We start from the raw sequence: 19,546 nt of genomic DNA, 5'->3' as shown, positions 1-19,546 counted from the left end.
GGTTATTATTCTATACCTCTTGTACAGACAACTGTATCTCCACCATAGCTGACCTGCAGTCACATGGATGGAAGTCATACAAAAGCCTGACTCTTTCATCACAGTAATTCTCCACAACAAACCATTCCAAAGTCATGCTGTCATCATATCCACCTTGATAATTTACATCAGAATTTGTTAGCAGATAGTTTTCTTTACAACAATCTACATTTTAATAAGCTATCCCTGGAGCCATCAAGGATTAAGGGCCTCATTCAGGGGCTTGATGGTGAAACCACTCCGCCAACCCAGGGATTTGAACTGGCAACCTTCCTATCAGAGGGACTGCATTCTAACCCACTAAACCCCACAACGCATCCATATTACCTGTACCCTAAACTACAGCTCTGGAAAAAATTAAGAGACCACTGTATATTTTTTAAGAATCTGCATTCTTAAATCCTGGTCCAATTCTGGTTCTGCTGGCAGAAGGCTGCGCTGCGAGGCAAGCTGCTTTCAGGCTCAAGGTTTCTAAGACAGCAGTACGCAAGAACAAGGTGAGGTAGGAGAGACTAGCAATAACCAATAGCTAGGCAGGTACAGAACAGAATGTGACGACCGTCCACAGGGCGAATGAGCAGGGAACTGTGAATCAAAGCAAGCAAATGGGAACCGAGCAAGCAGATGCGACCAACGAGGCGTCGGAGGCAGGACCGAGGACGGCCAACGAGGCAGAGCAGGAGGCGGAGGTGGTGCCGGGACCTCAGGCGGTGCAATGGACGGAGACGTAGCAGGAGTCTCGGGCGGTGCAGCGGGCGAAGGCGTAGCAGGAGCCTCGGGCGGTGCAGCGGGCGGAGGTGTAGCAGGAGCCTCGGGCGGTGCCCCACTGGACAGTGCGTCAGCTGGGGCTGGGAGCGGCAGGGCAGGCTCAGGCAAAACAGGCAGGGCAGGCACACAAAGAACAGGTTGGTCAGGCAGCACATGAACAGGCTCTGTGGAGGGTGGTGCGTTGACCGGCGGTGCAGCAGGGACCTCGGGCGACGGTGTAGGAACCGCCGACACAGGAACCACAGAGGCTGGAGGGGTTGGCGTTCGGGTAGATGGCGCTGCCCCTTTAAGAGCTTTGGGGGTCCGCAGGATTGCATCCCAGACTGATCTGGCCCCTTTAAGAGCCAGGTGCATCCCTACAAAGGGGCAAGCTGCTGGCATTGGCGGCGAAAGAGCAGGCAGGTGTGCTGCACTCCTAGGCTGCTTGGCGGCGGTGATGCGGGCTTCAGGCACCTGCTTGTGTGAAGCAGCGATGGTGAAGGTTCAGCCGGACCACCTCCACGAGGAATGAGTCCTTGGTCGGAGAGATCCTTGCCAGGATCTCTGCCATATATGCGGCCAGGGCGTGAGAAGTAGAGTCATTTCAGACCTTCGGCTGCTGCAGCAGATAAACCACCTCTTCGACTAGATCACTGTATTCAGCGTTGGTAAGTGAAGGGGTCTTCTTCTTGAGTCCGGTCACTCTGTGACGACCGTGCGCAGGGCAAATGAGCTGGGAACTGGGAATCAGGTGCAAGCAGACGAAAATCCAGGAAACGGGGTTTATTTACACAAAGCGACAAGGCAAGTCACACACGGGAGACAACGTCAATGATCAGACTAGGGAAACAGACTTGAACGCAGACTAAATACACAGGACTATTCAAGATGACAGAAAACAGCTGGTTACAATCGGGGTAGAACACGTGGTTAATGAGGGGGCGTGGCACACACGAGGATCGTACGATCGACACAGAAGCAACTTTCTAATTAGATGACCGTCAACTTATCTGGCAGTGACTCATGAATCGGAGGATGACCTCAAGTGACCTTCAAAAGGAATGAGAAACATTAAGTGGTGTGAAGTGCAGTGCTAGGACAGTCAGGGCTGCTAGGACTCATATAGCCCTTTCACATCAGGGCTGGTGCCCATGCAGAGCCTAAATTCCAGCTCAGGTGTTACATTCACACAAAAATAACAGCGGTGCTGGGCTGATTTATCTGCAATGCGGAGTGTATTGGAGAAGGCAGGGGTTAGCAGAATAACAGAGCAAGTTGTGAACAAGATTTTTTTTAAATGAAAAAGAATACAGTAAGTTGAAAAGAGAGTTAAATAAAAATGGTGCTGGTTGCCCTAAAAATAAATATCATGGACTCGGTGTTTGTAAAAAACAGGCCTGCTAACCAGGTGACTGGAGTATTGATCTCCGCGACCAGTTTGGACGAATTGGAAAAGTTGTTATCGTTGTGTTTATTTGTAAGGTGACTATGAACTTTAATTACATTTGGTGAATGTCGAATGCCTTACAATAGGGACTTGGAAATTTTTCACCAAATTGTCTTGATTAACTTCACACCTATTTTAGTGGAAAGAGATTAAAAAACCATAAAAAATGATACCTCATTTGTCAATATATCTTTAATAGAACCAGAGATATTGAAGATTTAACATGCCTGAAATCGGATTTTTGTTCTAATGTAATTACAATTAGAGCTGCAGAAAAAACTGTGACTACTTAGAACAACTTCGCTCTGCATAGGCGGAGGGCAGCCTGCGCCTCATTCAATAAATGTAAGAAATTGTAAATAGGGTATGGTGCACTTAAACAACCAGAACTTTGCCAATATCTAACCAATCTTAGTGATTTTTGTTGTTGAATGTTGAAATGAAAATTTACTTGGGGGTATCTACATTAACTGGCATGATGTCCAACCAATCAGGAGCCAGATCGGTGGTCACGTGACATTGATCCATCCTCCGTACAGCACATAAAATCCCTTCAATCTTCAATCATCCAGAAGTGGGCACACGATTGTATAGTGTGGGCATGCATCAATCGTCATCATAGTTGGAAATTTTCACATTTAGGGTGCAATAAATATGCCTGTGCACAAATAATCGATGCCCCACGATTCTTTCGATTTTTATTTAGTGCGTGAAAGTTACCTTGTTTTCAAATTGTTGTTGCTCCGCGAATACTGAACCGATTTTGATCCTGTAAAAAATAAGAAAATCAAGGATAAATAAATTATTCAAAATGGCGGATATCTCATAAGTTGAATGCAGAGCTAGCCGCGAAAACCGCATATTCGCACCCAACCCGTAGCCACCGCTGAAAAAATGATGATGTCATCACACAGAATATTAGAGTGAGCGACCAAAGCAGGATTTCCAAGTCCCTACTTACAAGGATCCATCCATCCATCCATTTTCCAAACCGCTTATCCTACTGGGTCGCGGGGGGTCCGGAGCCTATCCCGGAAGCAATGGGCACGAGACAGGGAACAACCCAGGATGGGGGGCCAGCCCATCACAGGGCACACTCACACACCATTCACACCTACGGGCAATTTAGCAAGTCCAATCAGCCTCAGCATGTTTTTGGACTGTGGGGGGAACCCGGAGTACCCGGAGGAAACCCCACGACGACATGGGGAGAACATGCAAACTCCACACACATGTAACCCAGACGGAGACTCGAACCCAGGTCCCAGAGGTGTGAGGCAACAGTGCTAACCACTGCACCACCATGCCCCACCCTTACAAGGATCCAAACAAAATAGCATGTCGTTAAACACTTGGTTGTGTTTTGCCTGTTGGACATGTGTCATGACTAGATATGCTTCATTTTTAAACATTTTTGTATAGCCAACCTGTTTTTTTGTAATGACAACTTAGCTAATTAATATGTTAGCATTACAATTTGACTTCGATGTACCAGCCAATGATGTATAACGTACAGCTATCTGCTTTGTTACAGTAATGAAAATAACACTCACATGCTATCATGCTTGAAATGTCAGTAATTTAAGTCAAAAATTGCCATAAACACACTCCTAAACCTCGTGGACAGGCTTCCCAGAAGAGTTTAAGCTGTTATAGCTGCAAAGGGTGGGCCAACTCCATATTAAAGCCTATGTATTAAAAATGGGATGTCATGTGTGTGTAAAGGCAGGTCTCCCAGTACTTTTGGCAATATAGTAAATTTCTTGATTATTTGTATATTTCTAAAATAAAAATTTCTTGTCTTCATTCTGTGTATCAAAGTAGTCCATTAATGCATATTGAGCAGTAGTTCCTGTACTTATTTTATATGCCTTTTGCACTGATCTGACAAGAAATGACTATGCATTTTAACATTTATAAAGTTTGAGATGTTTGATTTGAAATGCAGAATTTAACCATAGACACTCACACCAAACACACAGAACTCTATCATCTGAATAATTTGTAGCAAAATATGTTGCCACGCTTACTAAAAAGAATCTCTCATTAGCAGGCTGACTTTCCTTGACTGGGTGAGACACTGAGGGATCTGGAGGGACCGTGAATCAGGTCTCTGCTCAAAGAATCAGACAAGCTGATTCAGGAATCTTAAAAAGATGGAATTTGGTCATCTGCTAAGAGAGCGTTTTTTTTCCTGAGAAGGGTCAGGGGGAGAGGTGACTGGAGCTTAACCCCGGCAGCACAGGGCAAAAGGCAGAGGCACATCCTGGGAGGGGGGGTGCCAGTCCATTGCAGAGCACATACGCTCACACTTTAGGCATCATAAAGACGACCGAACGGCATGACTTTGGACTGTAGAAGAAAACCAGAACATCCAGAGGGGACATCTGAGACATGCAGAGAACATATCGACCCCACATACAGGGGCAGAGATGGGATTCAAACCCCACCCCTGCAGGCGTGAGGCCGCAGTGCTGGGCACATACATCTCAAACTAATGAACTTTAATGTGTCCATTTGTCTCCAGAATAAATTGACAGGCCGTTTTTATAAACCTTTGAATGTCTCATAATGCAAGAATTTAACTTCGACTGCAATGCAATGAAAATGCATTTTTATTGATATTTATTCACATTTTATAAATATGTATTTTTGAAAATCATTTCTGGAAGTTGTCAGCACAGCATTCATCACCTTAATTTTACTGAAATATAACCACAATAGATTCAGTTTATTACAAAATGTATAACTTAAAAAACGATCCCTAAGCCCAGTTACATAAACACATTTCATAAATAATAAAATCAATATAAATTTTACATGACATTTACTTGTCATGCCTCAGCTGTGGAAATGTAGGAGATTTTTTTCTCATATGCAGCACTTTTGTTCGAATTTCACTTGTGTTGAGGCCATATATAAGGGGGCTAAGGATGGGAGGGAAAACCAAAAATGAGACCCCTACAGATCTCCTCAGAAAAGCCGACACCTCACTGAATCGATGCGACACAATAGTAAACAAGGTGGTCAGCCCATAAAGGACAAAGACCACTAAATGTGTGGCACAAGTCCGGATGGCCTTACTCTGGGCATCGGCACGTTTGTTGACAAGACAGGTAAGCAGAATCTGAACATAAGTGATCACCACTGCAACCAGTGATACACTCTGATTTAAGACAGCAAGGAACAAGCCATAATAGTTATTAATACTTATATCCTCACAGACCAGTTTCATCAAAGAGGGATTGTTGCAGTACGTGTCAGTGATGGCTGACCGGCAGAACCTGAATCGTGCAAGCAGGATGAAAAGAACTCCAATCGTGACAAAGTTATAAAGCCATGCAGTAGTGATAAGCTTTGCCACAAGATTCAGGGACATTATTGCATTGTACCTCAGAGGAAGGCAGATGGCAACATATCTGTCATATGCCATAATAGTCAGAATGAGCAGATTACCACCACCATACAAGTGCACTAACACTGCCTGGACGAAACACGCTGCCTGGGAGATGGTGCGATCTTGGGAGAGGATGCTGTCCATCAGCTGAGGGTAGAAGGCAGTGGCTCCCATGATGTCATTGATGGGCAGGTTGATGAGCAGCAAGAACATGGGCTTGTGCAGCTGCCTGTTGAGGGCGATGGTGAGGATGAGGGTGAGATTGAAGACCAGTATGAGGCAGTAGGTTGTCAGTCCAAGAAGGAACATTGGATAGACGGCTGATGGAGACAAGCCCAGAGGTTCCATAGATAGGATGGAAGGAATCTTTGATTCGTTGAATTGCATCTCTCCTCTTTTATTTAAGGATTGTTGATGTAGCGTAAATGATGGCCCCTGTAACAAAGTAGAAGATCAATGAAATTAACGCATTAACCATGTCGTAACATATCATAAAAGCAGACATGAACACTCATGGTTTCGTAACCCATGTTTGGTGATTAATACATTACCTAGTTGTAATAACACAAAAATTTTAGATAGATTTCTTCTGTTTATTCAGTCAGTTACACGTGTTCACAAAATCTGATTCATCTCTTAAGCTTAGATGATGATGCAGTGTCTTATATTTCATCTCCTCTACAGTAGAGCGTCACTCGTTGATCCTAAGAGGGCACCTGAGCCAATAGAGAACTGACATGTTCCCGTCCCTAGTTGGACAATCTTGCCATTCTGTTATATTCAGTGGAGAAAAGATGAAAATCTAGTGAGGCATCATCTTTGTTCTCGGCGAAGGCTGCCTTTGCAGTACAGTTTACACAACTGGCGGTTCTGTAATTGTTAGACTTTTGCACCTCAATGTTTCCAGAAGTTTTCCACTGCAAAAGCAATCTGCTGTTACACGCTGTTTGCTGTTCCGCCGTCACATGGATGCAGGCCACAGGAAAGCAGGATTCTCTTTGTGTGCTTATCATAGCCACCAAAACCACAACAAAACAACTTATTTGACAATTAATTGAGTAATCATTAATATATAATATTAATATATAATACTTTGCAGATCCAGGCATTGCAGTGGTAGAAGAAGCGAGATGATTTCAAATGGGCTCAAAAACACAGGATCTTTTATTGTAACCCTTACAAAAACTAAACATAGACACCAACCACTACAGCAACACATATATCAGGGAAATACAGGGGGGTCAGACGCCAGATGGTAAGGCCCACACACGGTTAAACAATTGCTAGGCAGTAAGCAGGATCCCACAAGATTCACACATGACATGGGCATGCAACTTGCAATTGTGCCAGGAAATGCTATGCGGAGCCATTTCGCCATCCCCTCAGACGTTGACCTTCCCAGCGACCACCACCCCCAGTCCCCAGCTCTGAAATAAGTCCCAGAGGTCTGGTGGCAGCCACCCATGCTCCTGCTCTGCTTATGGTGAGAGCTGCCCAATCATGTACATTAGCAAGGCTTAGGAGACTGTGAGGCTAGTGGACACTGGGCTGCTGGTGCTCACTAGCAGTGTAGGTCCCTCCAGGCACCAGCCTTTCACCTTACACAGCTTAGTGGGAACCTGCTGCCCCTCCTGCTTCCTGGATTGGGTGAACTTGCTCAGTAACTACAGGTCCCACTGGTACTGGCTATGCTACTCTACCAGCTTGCAGCACTCCCTAGCCAGCCGGGCCTCCACAGCATGGCACACCCCCTCGCGGCTGAGCAACAGAGCCTTCACAGCCATAGCCTTCTGCTTCTGGAGGTTGTGCTCACGGTCCCAGCAGGACAGCTGCTTGAGCAGCTTCTACAGGGTACGCCACCCCTTCCATACATCCCCCTGCAGCTGCTCCTTATCCTGCTTGCTACACTCATGGTGCTGGTCCAACTTGTGGCACTTTAGCCTGTTCTGCTGACTCATGCAGCCACTCCCATTCCTGCTGGTCCTGTTCCTGCTGCTCGTCCAGCTCATGGCACTCCAGAGCTAACTAGACCTTCCAGCTGTGGAATGCCTCCTCGCGGCCAAGCAGAGCAATGTCAGCCTGCTTCCTCTGACAGTCTCACTCGCAGTTGGGGTTGTGCTGTGGATCTTCACAGCTGGTGAGCAGGGAGCCTTCACTGGCTAGTGAGTCCACAGTAGTGAGTTCTTTGGTGACGGAGACATCGTCTTGGACAGGTGACCAGTGGGCTGCCAGGGGCAGCTTGAGGATGCACTGTTTGGGTCCAGAGTGCTTCAGAAGGATGGGGGGGGGGGGGTTTCCTTCACTGCAGCTCTCTCAGCTTGTCTACTGGCGGCCCTGGTCTGGACCTCTGGCCAAAACCATGCCTGGTGACCACTGCAGACAAACTTCCTGTCCTAAACCTGGGATCCTGCACCTGCCTTGCCATGAAACCGTTGTCGCTGCTTCTCTCAATCCACCACTCCACAGCCATTTGGAACAGACCTTCAGAATGAAGTTCTGGAGAGCTTACTTCAGCAATACTGGTTGGACCGCTGCTGGCATCCCACTTCTGACACCTATGTGACACTTGGCAGACATTGCAGTGGCAGGAACGATACGAGATGGTTTCAAGGACTAAACACAGACACTAACCACTGCACCGACACATATAACATGGAAACATCGGACGGTAAGGCACACACATGGTGGGTAATTATACAATGGATAGAGACGCAGGGATTGGACAGGATTTACCATAACACAGGCAAAGGCACACATGACAACTGGGAACACAACAAGTATCTGCAATAACACAAACACAGTGACTATTTACATGGCCCACAAGCATGCCAGGAAATGGTAATGGGCTCTGCCATGCTGAGGCATCTTGCCGGAGGTACAATATACATATTGTAGTGATCTTGAATAAATTACAGTTACACAGGTTTAAGAACCAGAATGGTGCTATAACAAAATAACTACAGATGCTCCTATATTTATGTATGAGTTATGTTCTGAACGGTCGTTCGTAAATTGAAATGTTCGTAAGTCATTATTCAATATCATTTTAGGGGTATACGCAAGTACAAAGAACTGGGCTTCTGGGAGTACGCACGCGACGCTGCAGCGCAGCGAGAATAGTGGTCAGAAGTCATACTAGGCAGAATTGGCGCACAAAAAATTAATTATGTTGCAGACAGGAAACGGGAACCCGGGGAACACTTGCAGTCCTCTTCGTTTGTATGTCTGAAAGTTCGTAAGTTGAAAGTTCGGAAGTAGAGGAGCGTCTGTATTTACAAAATGCTTCTGTTGGCTGTAACCCACGCCAGCTCAGAACTCCAGTAACTCAAGCAACCGGCGATATACACCCCACAAAAAAGACGACACACAACAATCTTGGGCATCTGGTTATAGATCGCACTAATTCCGCTTGTTTTTTTAAAGGAAAACTCCCGACAAACAGCAAAGTTATCACAGGGTCATCTCACTGTCCCCCCGTCAAAGTTCCTGATCTACGAGAAGACTTTGAAATGTCTTGGGGCCCTTGGATGGGGTCGAAATTGCCATATGTGGCTAATCTGGGGAAACTAAGAGGTTGACAACAGGCAATAGAGAGGGTAGATGAGGGAGGTTCAGTGGCCCAGGGCTCACAGCCTGGGAGGCTACAGAGGAGTGTGATCTCACCCGGTATGAAGCTACTGTGCTTATGCAGTTCCACCTTCCTTCCTTTTTGCACCAGCTGCACCTGGTATACCAGCTTCTCCACCCTCTCCAATATGCTGCATGGCCCCATCCACTGGCACTCCAGCTAGGGACAGCAGCTTTTCTTCCTCCTGGGGTTATATACATGGACAAGCTCTCCAGGTTTAAAGCATAACGGAAAGGTAAATAAATAATTAAGCCTTTTTATTTGCCATTTGCACAACTGTGTTGGAATTCTTCTCTTTGCCTACCTCATCTTACTCTCCACAGCTTGAGGGTCACAATGCCAACATGTGGCACCTCTGGAGCTGGGGGTTAAGGGGTCACTCAAGGGCCCACAGACACACAGGCACAGAAACTAAGTCTGCTGAGTCACTTACCAGCCTTGCATGTCACAGTCATGCTGATGGTCTGCTATCATCATAGCTCACTGCTGTGCTAGCGTACTGTTCAAACGTTCCACCAACCCATTACTCTGTGGGTGTAACAGTGCTGTGTGGATCATCTCTGCCATACCAAATGTACCAAGCAGCCCCCGTGGCAGAGCATCAGTTACCATGTCTGCCTGCCAGAGCATACATGTCTGGTTACTTGGTAAACTAATCCATTACTGTGAGGACATAGCAATGGCAAAGGGATCCATAATGTCCACAGCTACCCTCTCCATAGGGGCCTCCACAGGACGTTGTTGGAGCTGAGCCCATGACTGATCAGGCAGACCCCTGTAGGCTGTGCAGACTTCACAGTGAAGACAAAAGCCAGCCACATCCTTCAGCCCCTTCCCCAGCACTGCATCACAGGCTGAAGATCATCACCTTACCTCTGCTGAGCTCCCTACTCCAGCAGGTCAGAGACCAAGAAGAAGGAGATCATTCAGATATGCTGAAATGAAGCAGGCGTATTGCACAGACCAAAGCAGGGAACCTTAAACCGCCAGAGTCCCCTGGTAGCACAGAGAACAGTGGCACCTGCTAATTCCCACTTTGGAGGTCTAAGAAGGTGAACCACGAAAACTCAGCCACCTGCTCCAGATTCTTATCAGGCCAACAAAGCATCAACCACCGTTTGCCTCTTAGTCAGACAGAGCATAGGCCTTTGGCTTCATTATGACAATGTTAGACAGAAATATGTCAGTTATCGACTTAGTGTTCTGATGTAGAAAGAGGCAAGCAAAAAAGCGCATTCATTAACACATTTAATGTAAATTCATACCAACAAAATAGTGAAGGACATGAGGCTGTGTTTGTTCTACCTCCGGTGACTGAAAAGGTTCAGATTGAGTCCCTGCATGCTCAGGACATTTTATAACGGTGCCATTCAGAGCATCCTAACCAAATACACCACCAGTTTAGTTAGGGCAGTTTAGTGCATGAACTAAGACAGGCTGCAGGAGGCCCAGGGGCCTCTGCTACAAATGGAGCTCAACTAAGCTTGTTTCACTCCTGCATTGGTCATACACTGCATCCAACTGAAGTAATTGCTGTATTATTCTTCATTGTATTTCTTTCATTCACCTGTTTCTAATTTGGAAACTTTATCATTACCATGTTATATATTAATCTTTTATGTATTCTGACAATATTTGCACTTTCTTGTCGCTGTTCTTCACCCTTCCTGCACTTTACCAAGTGTCAAGTGACATGATACTGTACATAAATTGATTTGATTTGAGGCTGAGTGTGAAGCAGCAAGGATAAGAATCAGCACCTCCGAATACTAGGCAGGCAGCATAGGGAACAAGATAGGGGCACATCCTGGATGGGATGTCAGTCCAGCGCAAAGCAAACTCCCTCACACACTTTAGGCAACTTAGAGACAGCTGAAGAGCATCTCTTAGGACTGTGGAAGAAAAGCAAATCCAGAACATACAAGCTCCACTAACTCTGCATCACACCGGCAGTGATGGGATTCAAGCTCAGGAATGAGTTTGCAATGCTGGAGACAAACATCTCAAAATAAAGACCTTTAATTGGTTTGTGTGTCACAAGAATAGAAAAACAAATGTAAATGCAAACATTTTACTTTATCATTGGAATTCAACTAAAGTGTAAAATAACTCACAATCATCAGTGTAATTTGGAAATAAATAAATAGGTTTAAATATACCTTTACCAGCAATGACATGCTAATGGTGTTTCTCAGAGAGAAAGTAGAGACATTTTACATTTTGCATTATACAATTTTCTATAAAGAATTGTTCCTAAATATTGTGTATAACATTATTACCTAGAACACAACTGCATGAATATTCTATTTTTATGTACATTTTATAAATATGTATTTTTGAAAAATATTTCTGAAAGTTGTCACCACAACAATCATCACCACATTCTTATTAACCTGTAACTGTACTGAAGATTAATTTTATCTACCAAACATCTTGTATGACTTTACACCCAAATCCATTCAGATAAACATATTCAACTGACATACTGACATCTGGCTACAAATAATGAAAAATAGTGTACACTCTTGTGCAAATTAATTGAAACAAGTTGTCACACAGACATACAGGCAGTGTCCTGGGACCTGCTGGTTTGCACAGCCAACAGGGCAGAGAGGACGCTGGGTGGATGGACAGAGGAGGCACTCTGCCCACAGACTGGCAGGCCTGCTCAGGTGGGGTTAGAGCTGAGTGGATGGACAGAGGAGGCACTGTGCCCACAGACTGGCAGGCCTGCTCAGGTGGGGTTAGGGCTGAGTGGATGGGCAGAGGAGGCACTGTGCCCACAGACTGGCAGGCCTGCTCAGGTGGGGTTAGGGCTGAGTGGATGGGCAGAGGAGGCACTGTGCCCACAGACTGGCAGGTCTGCTCAGGTGGGGTTAGGGCTGTGTGGTATGACTGTGCTTCAGCTGTCCATGTAGGTTTCAAGTGAATCCTCCGGGGTTTGGGTGACCCCCCCGTGTTGTCGTGCGGTTTCTTCTGGGTTCTCTGGTTTCCTCCCACAGTCCAAAAACATCTTAAGGTTAATTTGAGTCACGAAATTCCCCACAGGCATGAATGGTGTGTGTGGCCTGTGATGGATTGGCGCCCCATCCTGGGTTATTCTAATGCAATTTTTGTCAATCCACCGGGTCCTAAATCCGGACCCAAAGGCGATAAGTATGAATTAATGTCATGGTGACGTTCATCTTGACTGTGGACAGTCTGTCTGCATCTTGTATCAATTAATTTGCAAAAGCATGTACTTATGAAACATTTACTTGCCTCTGTCGAAGTAAAATAGATGCTTTTTTTCTTATATAATGAATTACTTTCACTCGAATTTCACTTGTGTTGAGGCCATATATAAGGGGGTTAAGGATGGGAGGGAAAACCAAAAATGAGACCCCTACAGATCTCCTCAGAAAAGCCGACACCTCATTGAATCGATGCGAAACAATAGTAAACAAGGTGGTGAGCTCATAAAGGACAAAGACCACTAAATGTGTGCCACAAGTCCGGATGGCCTTACTCTGGGCATCGGCACGTTTGTTGACAAGACAAGTGAGCAGAATATGAACATAAGTGATCACCACTGCACATAGTGAAATCGTCTCATTAAAAATTGATGTGATCAAGCCAAAGTAGTTATTAATGCTTACATCCTCACAGACCAGTTTCATCAAAGAGGGATTGTTGCAGTACATGTCAGTGATGGCTGACCGGCAGAACCTGAATCGTGCAAGCAGGATGAAAATAACTGCAACAAAAGTAAAGTTATAAAGCCATGCAACAGTGATAAGCTTTGCCACGAGATTCGTGGACATGATTGCATTGTACCTCAGAGGAAGGCAGATGGCGACATACCTGTCATATGCCATAATAGTCAGAATGTACATGCTACCACCTGCACACAGGTGCACTATCACTGCCTGGAGGAAACACGCTGCCTGGGAGATGGTGCGATCCTGGGACAGGATGCTGTCAATCAGCTGAGGGTAAAAGGCAGTGGCTCCCATGATGTCATTGATGGGCAGGTTGATGAGCAGCAAATACATGGGCTTGTGCAGCTGCCTGTTGAGGGCGATGGTGAGGATGAGGGTGAGATTGAAGACCAGTATGAGGCAGTAGGTTGTCAGTCCAAGAAGGAACATTGGATAGACGGCTGATGGAGACAAGCCCAGAGGTTCCATGGAGATGATGGAAGAAATTTTTGATTCGTTGAACTTCATGAGTCCTGTTTTATTTCACGTTTATTGACGTAGTATAAGCGATGACCCCTGTAGCAAAGAGGAAGAACAATAAAATTAACATATTAATCGTATTACAAGAGCAGACACAGACACACATGCTTTCAAATACAACATTTGATGACAAATACATTACCTAATTGTAATAAGACAAAAAGTTTAGCTCTCATTTGCTCAGTCAAATGCAGCCAGAAGTTCACAAGGTCTAATCAGTGACCTCAGCTTAGATGATGATGCAGTGTCTTATATTTCATCTCCTCTACACTAGTGCGTCACTCGTTGATCCTAAGAGGGCACTTGAGCCAATAGAGAACTGACATGTTCCCGTCCCTAGTTACATACAGTCTCGTCTCACCTTCCTGCCACCTTCACAGGGGGAAGGATGAAAACTGCTTGGGTGAAAAATACAAGTGTGACATTTTCTTTGCACTTGTGGAGGACTCAACTCTGCACCTCAACATTTCCTAAAGCTTCTTCAGAACAAGGGCTTCCTAAGCTCTTCCAGGTCCCACCATTATTATCCAGAAGGCTGTTGTCTGCTTCTTCTTCAGTGACCTGCAGTTATCTCCTCTGACCAACAACAAAGGGTTTCTGCTGCTGCCATTCCATGGCTTGAAGTCACGGATACACACCAGTAGCTCCATGAAGAGAGATGGTACTCACTGCAGCTTCAGCCAGGAGTACACTCAAGGGTGGCCTATTTCGAAGGGGGGGTGCACATCCACTGTTGGCCCCCACCCCTTTGAAGGTCACAGGTTCAAATCCTCCAATTGGCAGAGTGATTTCACCATTGAGTCCTTGAATAGGGCCCTTAACCCCAATTGCTCCAGCGACTGGTTAAGCCTGAAGTTATTAGAGCTGTGGGTCAAGGTTGTGAAGGAGCCAGAGGAGTAGTTAACATGTGAATGAAGTATAGGGGATGTCAGATGGGATACCTGACCTGAACGGAAGAGTACTGCTTTTCATAAGATCAGTGTTAAATTAATTAGAAGAAGTATCAGTAACACTTTGCTTGAAGCTGTCATTTATAATGCAGTATAGATTCCTTCATAACGAATTATAATGGCCGGTATAAGAGTTAATAAAGCACTACAGCATCTTCTATTTATAATTCATAAGGCATTATAGTGTTGATTATAAAATGTAAAAGTCCTCAAACACTGACTCCAATCCACAACTTAAGTTCTAGGGTAACCAAACTAATACAATACAGTAAATCAACCTTATTAGCCAAGTACATTGCATGTACAAGGAGGTATTTCCTGGTTTATTTATACATACTGAAGGAAACAATGCTTTATTTGTCCTTTGCACAAGTACATTGGAATTCCTTGTTTCGCAAATCCCATCATGCTCTCCTATAAGACAAACATGCTACACATAGTTGAGAGAAAAGCTTGAGGTCAGAGCACAGGGTCAGGCCATTTAGTCGCCACCACTGGACCATTTTGGGCGCTTAGGGGTCTTGCTTCAAGGGCCCAACAAGAGTGTAACTCTTTTGCCAAGTCTCAAACGGGCGACCTTCCGTTCACAAGCACAGAGTTGCAGGCCTGCTCGGGTGGGATTAGAGCTGAGTGGATGTACAGAGGAGGCACTGTGCCCACAGACTGGCAGGCCTGCTCGAGTGGGGTTAGCGCTGGGTGGATGGACAGAGGAGGCACTGTGCCCGCAGACTGGCAGGCCTGCTCGGGTGGGGTTAGAGCTGAGTGGATGGACAGAGGAGGCACTGTGCCCACAGACTGGCAGGTCTGCTCGGGTGGGGTTAGAGCTGAGTGGATGGACAGAGGAGGCACTGTGCCCGCAGACTGGCAGGCCTGCTCGAGTGGGGTTAGAGCTGGGTGGATGGACAGAGGAGGCACTGTGCTCACAGACTGGCAGGTCTGCTCGAGTGGGGTTAGAGCTGAGTGGATGGACAGAGGAGGCACTGTGCCCTAAGACTGGCAGGTCTGCTCGGGTGGGGTTAGGGCTGAGTGGATGGACAGAGGAGGCACTGTGCCCCCAGACTGGCAGGTCTGCTCGGGTGGGGTTAGAGCTGAGTGGATGGACAGAGGAGGCACTGTGCCAGCAGACTGGCAGGCCTGCTCGGGTGGGGTTAGGGCTGAGTGGATGGACAGAGGAGGCACTGTGCTCACAGACTGGCAGGCCTGCTCGAGTGGGGTTAGAGTTGGGTGGATGGACAGAGGAGGCACTGTGCCCGCAGACTGGCAGGCCTGCTCGGGTGGGGTTAGGGCTGAGTGGATGGACAGAGGAGACACTGTGCCCACAGACTGGCAGGCCTGCTCGGGTGGGGTTAGAGCTGGGTGGATGGGCAGAGGAGGCACTGTGCCCACAGACTGGCAGGCCTGCTCGGGTGGGGTTAGGGCTGAGTGGATGGACAGAGGAGACACTGTGCCCACAGACTGGCAGGCCTGCTCGGGTGGGGTTAGAGCTGGGTGGATGGGCAGAGGAGGCACTGTGCCCGCAGACTGGCAGGCCTGCTCGGGTGGGGTTAGGGCTGTGTGGATGGACAGAGGAGGCACTGTGCCCGCAGACTGGCAGGTCTGCTCGAGTGGGGTTAGGGCTGAGTGGATGGACAGAAGAGGCACTGTGCCCACAGACTGGCAGGTCTGCTCGGGTGGGGTTAGGGCTGAGTGGATGGACAGAGGAGGCACTGTGCCCACAGACTGGCAGTCCTGCTCGGGTGGGGTTAGGGCTGAGTGGATGGACAGAGGAGGCACTGTGCCCACAGACTGGCAGGCCTGCTCGGGTGGGGTTAGGGCTGAGTGGATGGACAGAGGAGGCACTGTGCCCACAGACTGGCAGGCCTGCTCGGGTGGGGTTAGGGTTGAGTGGATGGACAGAGGAGGCACTGTGCCCACAGACTGGCAGGCCTGCTCAGGTGGGGTTAGGGCTGAGTGGTATGACTGTGCTTCAGCCGTCCATGTAGGTTTCAAGTGAATCCTCCGGGGTTTGGGTGACCCCCCCGTGTTGTCGTGCGGTTTCTTCTGGGTTCTCTGGTTTCCTCCCACAGTCCAAAAACATCTTAAGGTTAATTTGAGTCACGAAATTCCCCACAGGCATGAATGGTGTGTGTGGCCTGTGATGGATTGGCGCCCCATCCTGGGTTATTCTAATGCAATTTTTGTCAATCCACCGGGTCCTAAATCCGGACCCAAAGGCGATAAGTATGAATTAATGTCATGGTGACGTTCATCTTGACTGTGGACAGTCTGTCTGCATCTTGTATGAATTAATTTGCAAAAGCATGTGCTTATGAGACATTTACTTGCCTCTGTCGAAGTAAAATAGATGCTTTTTTTCTTATATAATGAATTACTTTCACTCGAATTTCACTTGTGTTGAGGCCATATATAAGGGGGTTAAGGATGGGAGGGAAAACCAAAAATGAGACCCCTACAGATCTCCTCAGAAAAGCCGACACCTCATTGAATCGATGCGAAACAATAGTAAACAAGGTGGTGAGCTCATAAAGGACAAAGACCACTAAATGTGTGCCACAAGTCCGGATGGCCTTACTCTGGGCATCAGCACATTTGTTGACAAGACAGGTAAGCAGAATCTGAATATATGTGACCATCACTGCAAACAGTGATACACTCTGAGTTAAAACCGCAAAGAACAAGCCATAATAGTTATTAATGCTTACATCCTCACAGACCAGTTTCATCAAAGAGGGATTGTTGCAGTACGTGTCAGTGATGGCTGACCGGCAGAACCTGAATCGTGCAAGCAGGATGAAAACAACTCCAATCATGGCAAAGTTATAAAGCCATGCAGTAGTGATAAGCTTTGCCACAAGATTCAGGGACATTATTGCATTGTACCTCAGAGGAAGGCAGATGGCAACATACCTGTCATATGCCATAATAGTCAGAATGAGCAAGGTACCACCACCATACAGGTGCACTAACACTGCCTGGAGGAAACACGCTGCCTGGGAGATGGTGCGATCCTGGGACAGGATGCTGTGGATCAGCTGAGGGTAGAAGGCAGTGGCTCCCATGATGTCATTGATGGGCAGGTTGATGAGCAGCAAGAACATGGGCTTGTGCAGCTGCCTGTTGAGGGCGATGGTGAGGATGAGGGTGAGATTGAAGACCAGTATGAGGCAGTAGGTCTCCAGTCCAAGAAGGAACATTGGATAGACGGCTGATGGAGACAAGCCCAGAGGTTCCATAGATAGGATGGAAGGAATCTTTGATTCGTTGAATTGCATCTCTCCTCTTTTATTTAAGGATTGTTGATGTAGCGTAAATGATGGCCCCTGTAACAAAGAAGACGATCAATGAAATTAACGCATTAACCATGTCGTAACATATCATAAAAGCAGACATGAACACTCATGGTTTCGTAACCCATGTTTGGTGATTAATACATTACCTAGTTGTAATAACACAAAAATTTTAGATAGATTTCTTCTGTTTATTCAGTCAGTTACACGTGTTCACAAGGTCTGATTCATATGCTCAGCTTAGATGATGATGCAGTATTTTATGTTTCATCTACTCACCCCAGAGGTTCCATGAAGATGATGGAAGGAATTTTTGATTCGTTGAACTTCATGAGTCCTGTTTTATTTTACGTTTATTGACGTAGTATAAGCGATGGCCCCTGTAGTAAAGAGGAAGAACAATAAAATGAACATATTAATCGTATCACAAGAGCAGACACAGACACACATGCTTTCAAATACAACATTTGATGATAAATATATTACCTAATTGACAAAAACTTTAGCTCTCATTTGCTCAGTCAAATGCAGGCAGAAGTTCACATGGTCCAATCAGTGACCTCAGCTTAGATGATGATGCAGTGTCTTATATTTCATCTCCTCTACAGTAGAGCGTCACTCGTTGATCCTAAGAGGGCACCTGAGCCAATAGAGAACTGACATGTTCCCGTCCCTAGTTGGACAATCTTGCCATTCTGTTATATTCAGTGGAGAAAAGGCATCATCTTTGTTCTCGGCGAAGGCTGCCTTTGCAGTACAGTTTACACAACTGGCGGTTCTGTGATTGTTAGACTTTTGCACCTCAATGTTTCCAGAAGTTTTCCACTGTAAAAGCAATCTGCTGTTACACGCTGTTTGCTGTTCCGCCGTCACATGGATGCAGGCCACAGCAAAGCAGGATTCTAACATCTCTTTACGTGCTCATCATAGCCACCAAAACCACAACTAGCATTATTTGCTTGTGTCATGTTTATCAGGCCCAGGCATATCAAGATTAGGGCTGTCCCATCCATCCATCCATCCATTTTCCAAACCGCTTATCCTATTGGGTCGCGGGGGGTCCGGAGCCTATCCCGGAAGCAATGGGCACGAGGCAGGGAACAACCCAGGATGGGGGGCCAGCCCATCACAGGGCACACTCACACACCATTCACTCACACATGCACACCTATGGGCAATTTAGCGACTCCAATTAGCCTCAGCATGTTTTTGGACTGTGGGGGGAAACCGGAGTACCCGGAGGAAACCCCACGACGACATGGGGAGAACATGCAAACTCCACACACATGTGACCCAGGCGGAGACTCGAACCCGGGTCCCAGAGGTGTGAGGCAACAGTGCTAACCACTGCACCACCATGCCGCCCCAGGGCTGTCCCTATTGATTATATTAATAATGGAGTAGTCTAATAATTTGACAATTAATTTAGTAATCCTTAATATATAAGATATTGTGGCACGGGGACGGCATGGTGGTGCAGTGGTTAGCACTGTTGCCTCACACCTCTGGGACCCGGGTTCGAGTCTCTGCCTGGGTCACATGTGTGCGGAGTTTGCATGTTCTCCCCATGTCGTCGTGGGGTTTCCTCCGGGTACTCCGGTTTCCCCCCCCCCCCAGTCCAAAAACATGCTGAGGCTAATTGGAGTTGCTAAATTGCCTGTGGGTGTGCATGTGTGACTGAATGGCTGTCTGCTTCTTCTTCAGTGACCTGCAGTTATCTCCTCTGACCAACAACAAAGGGTTTCTGCTGCTGCCATTCCATGGCTTGAAGTCACGGATACACACCAGTAGCTCCATGTAGCTCCACTGCAGCTTCAGCCAGGAGTACACT

At 46.7% G+C, this 19,546-nt stretch overlaps 2 protein-coding genes across 6 annotated transcripts; both read right to left on the bottom strand.

The window, feature by feature from the left end:
* Window positions 1–4,871: 4,871 nt before the first annotated feature.
* Window positions 4,872–18,417, bottom strand: LOC125713492 (olfactory receptor 1509-like). 5 transcript variants are annotated; one of them, XM_048984681.1, is made up of 3 exons: window positions 18,202–18,417; window positions 17,995–18,095; window positions 4,872–6,065 (listed from the first exon to the last, which is right to left on the bottom strand). In XM_048984681.1, the coding sequence occupies exon 3, from the start codon at window positions 6,015–6,017 to the stop codon at window positions 5,061–5,063; it is 957 nt and encodes a 318-aa protein (XP_048840638.1). In that variant the 5' UTR covers window positions 6,018–6,065; window positions 17,995–18,095; window positions 18,202–18,417; the 3' UTR covers window positions 4,872–5,060. The 5 variants fall into 5 exon arrangements, with proteins under 5 accessions (XP_048840638.1, XP_048840640.1, XP_048840639.1 ...); XM_048984678.1 differs by lacking the exon at window positions 4,872–6,065 and adding an exon at window positions 16,709–17,748; XM_048984683.1 differs by lacking the exons at window positions 17,995–18,095; window positions 18,202–18,417 and adding an exon at window positions 17,865–17,932.
* LOC125713493 (olfactory receptor 5M11-like) lies at window positions 12,126–13,704 on the bottom strand. Its single transcript, XM_048984684.1, has 2 exons — window positions 13,621–13,704; window positions 12,126–13,514 (listed from the first exon to the last, which is right to left on the bottom strand). Exon 2 carries the CDS (start codon window positions 13,464–13,466, stop codon window positions 12,501–12,503), a length of 966 nt encoding a protein of 321 aa, XP_048840641.1. The 5' UTR covers window positions 13,467–13,514; window positions 13,621–13,704; the 3' UTR covers window positions 12,126–12,500.
* Window positions 18,418–19,546: the final 1,129 nt, after the last annotated feature.

This window comes from Brienomyrus brachyistius, chromosome 18, assembly GCF_023856365.1.
Source record: "Brienomyrus brachyistius isolate T26 chromosome 18, BBRACH_0.4, whole genome shotgun sequence".
In the NCBI taxonomy this organism is placed as follows: Eukaryota; Metazoa; Chordata; class Actinopteri; order Osteoglossiformes; family Mormyridae; genus Brienomyrus; species Brienomyrus brachyistius.
The sequence above is the reverse complement of the archived record's forward strand: the minus strand, read 5'-3'. Positions and strand labels throughout refer to the sequence as shown.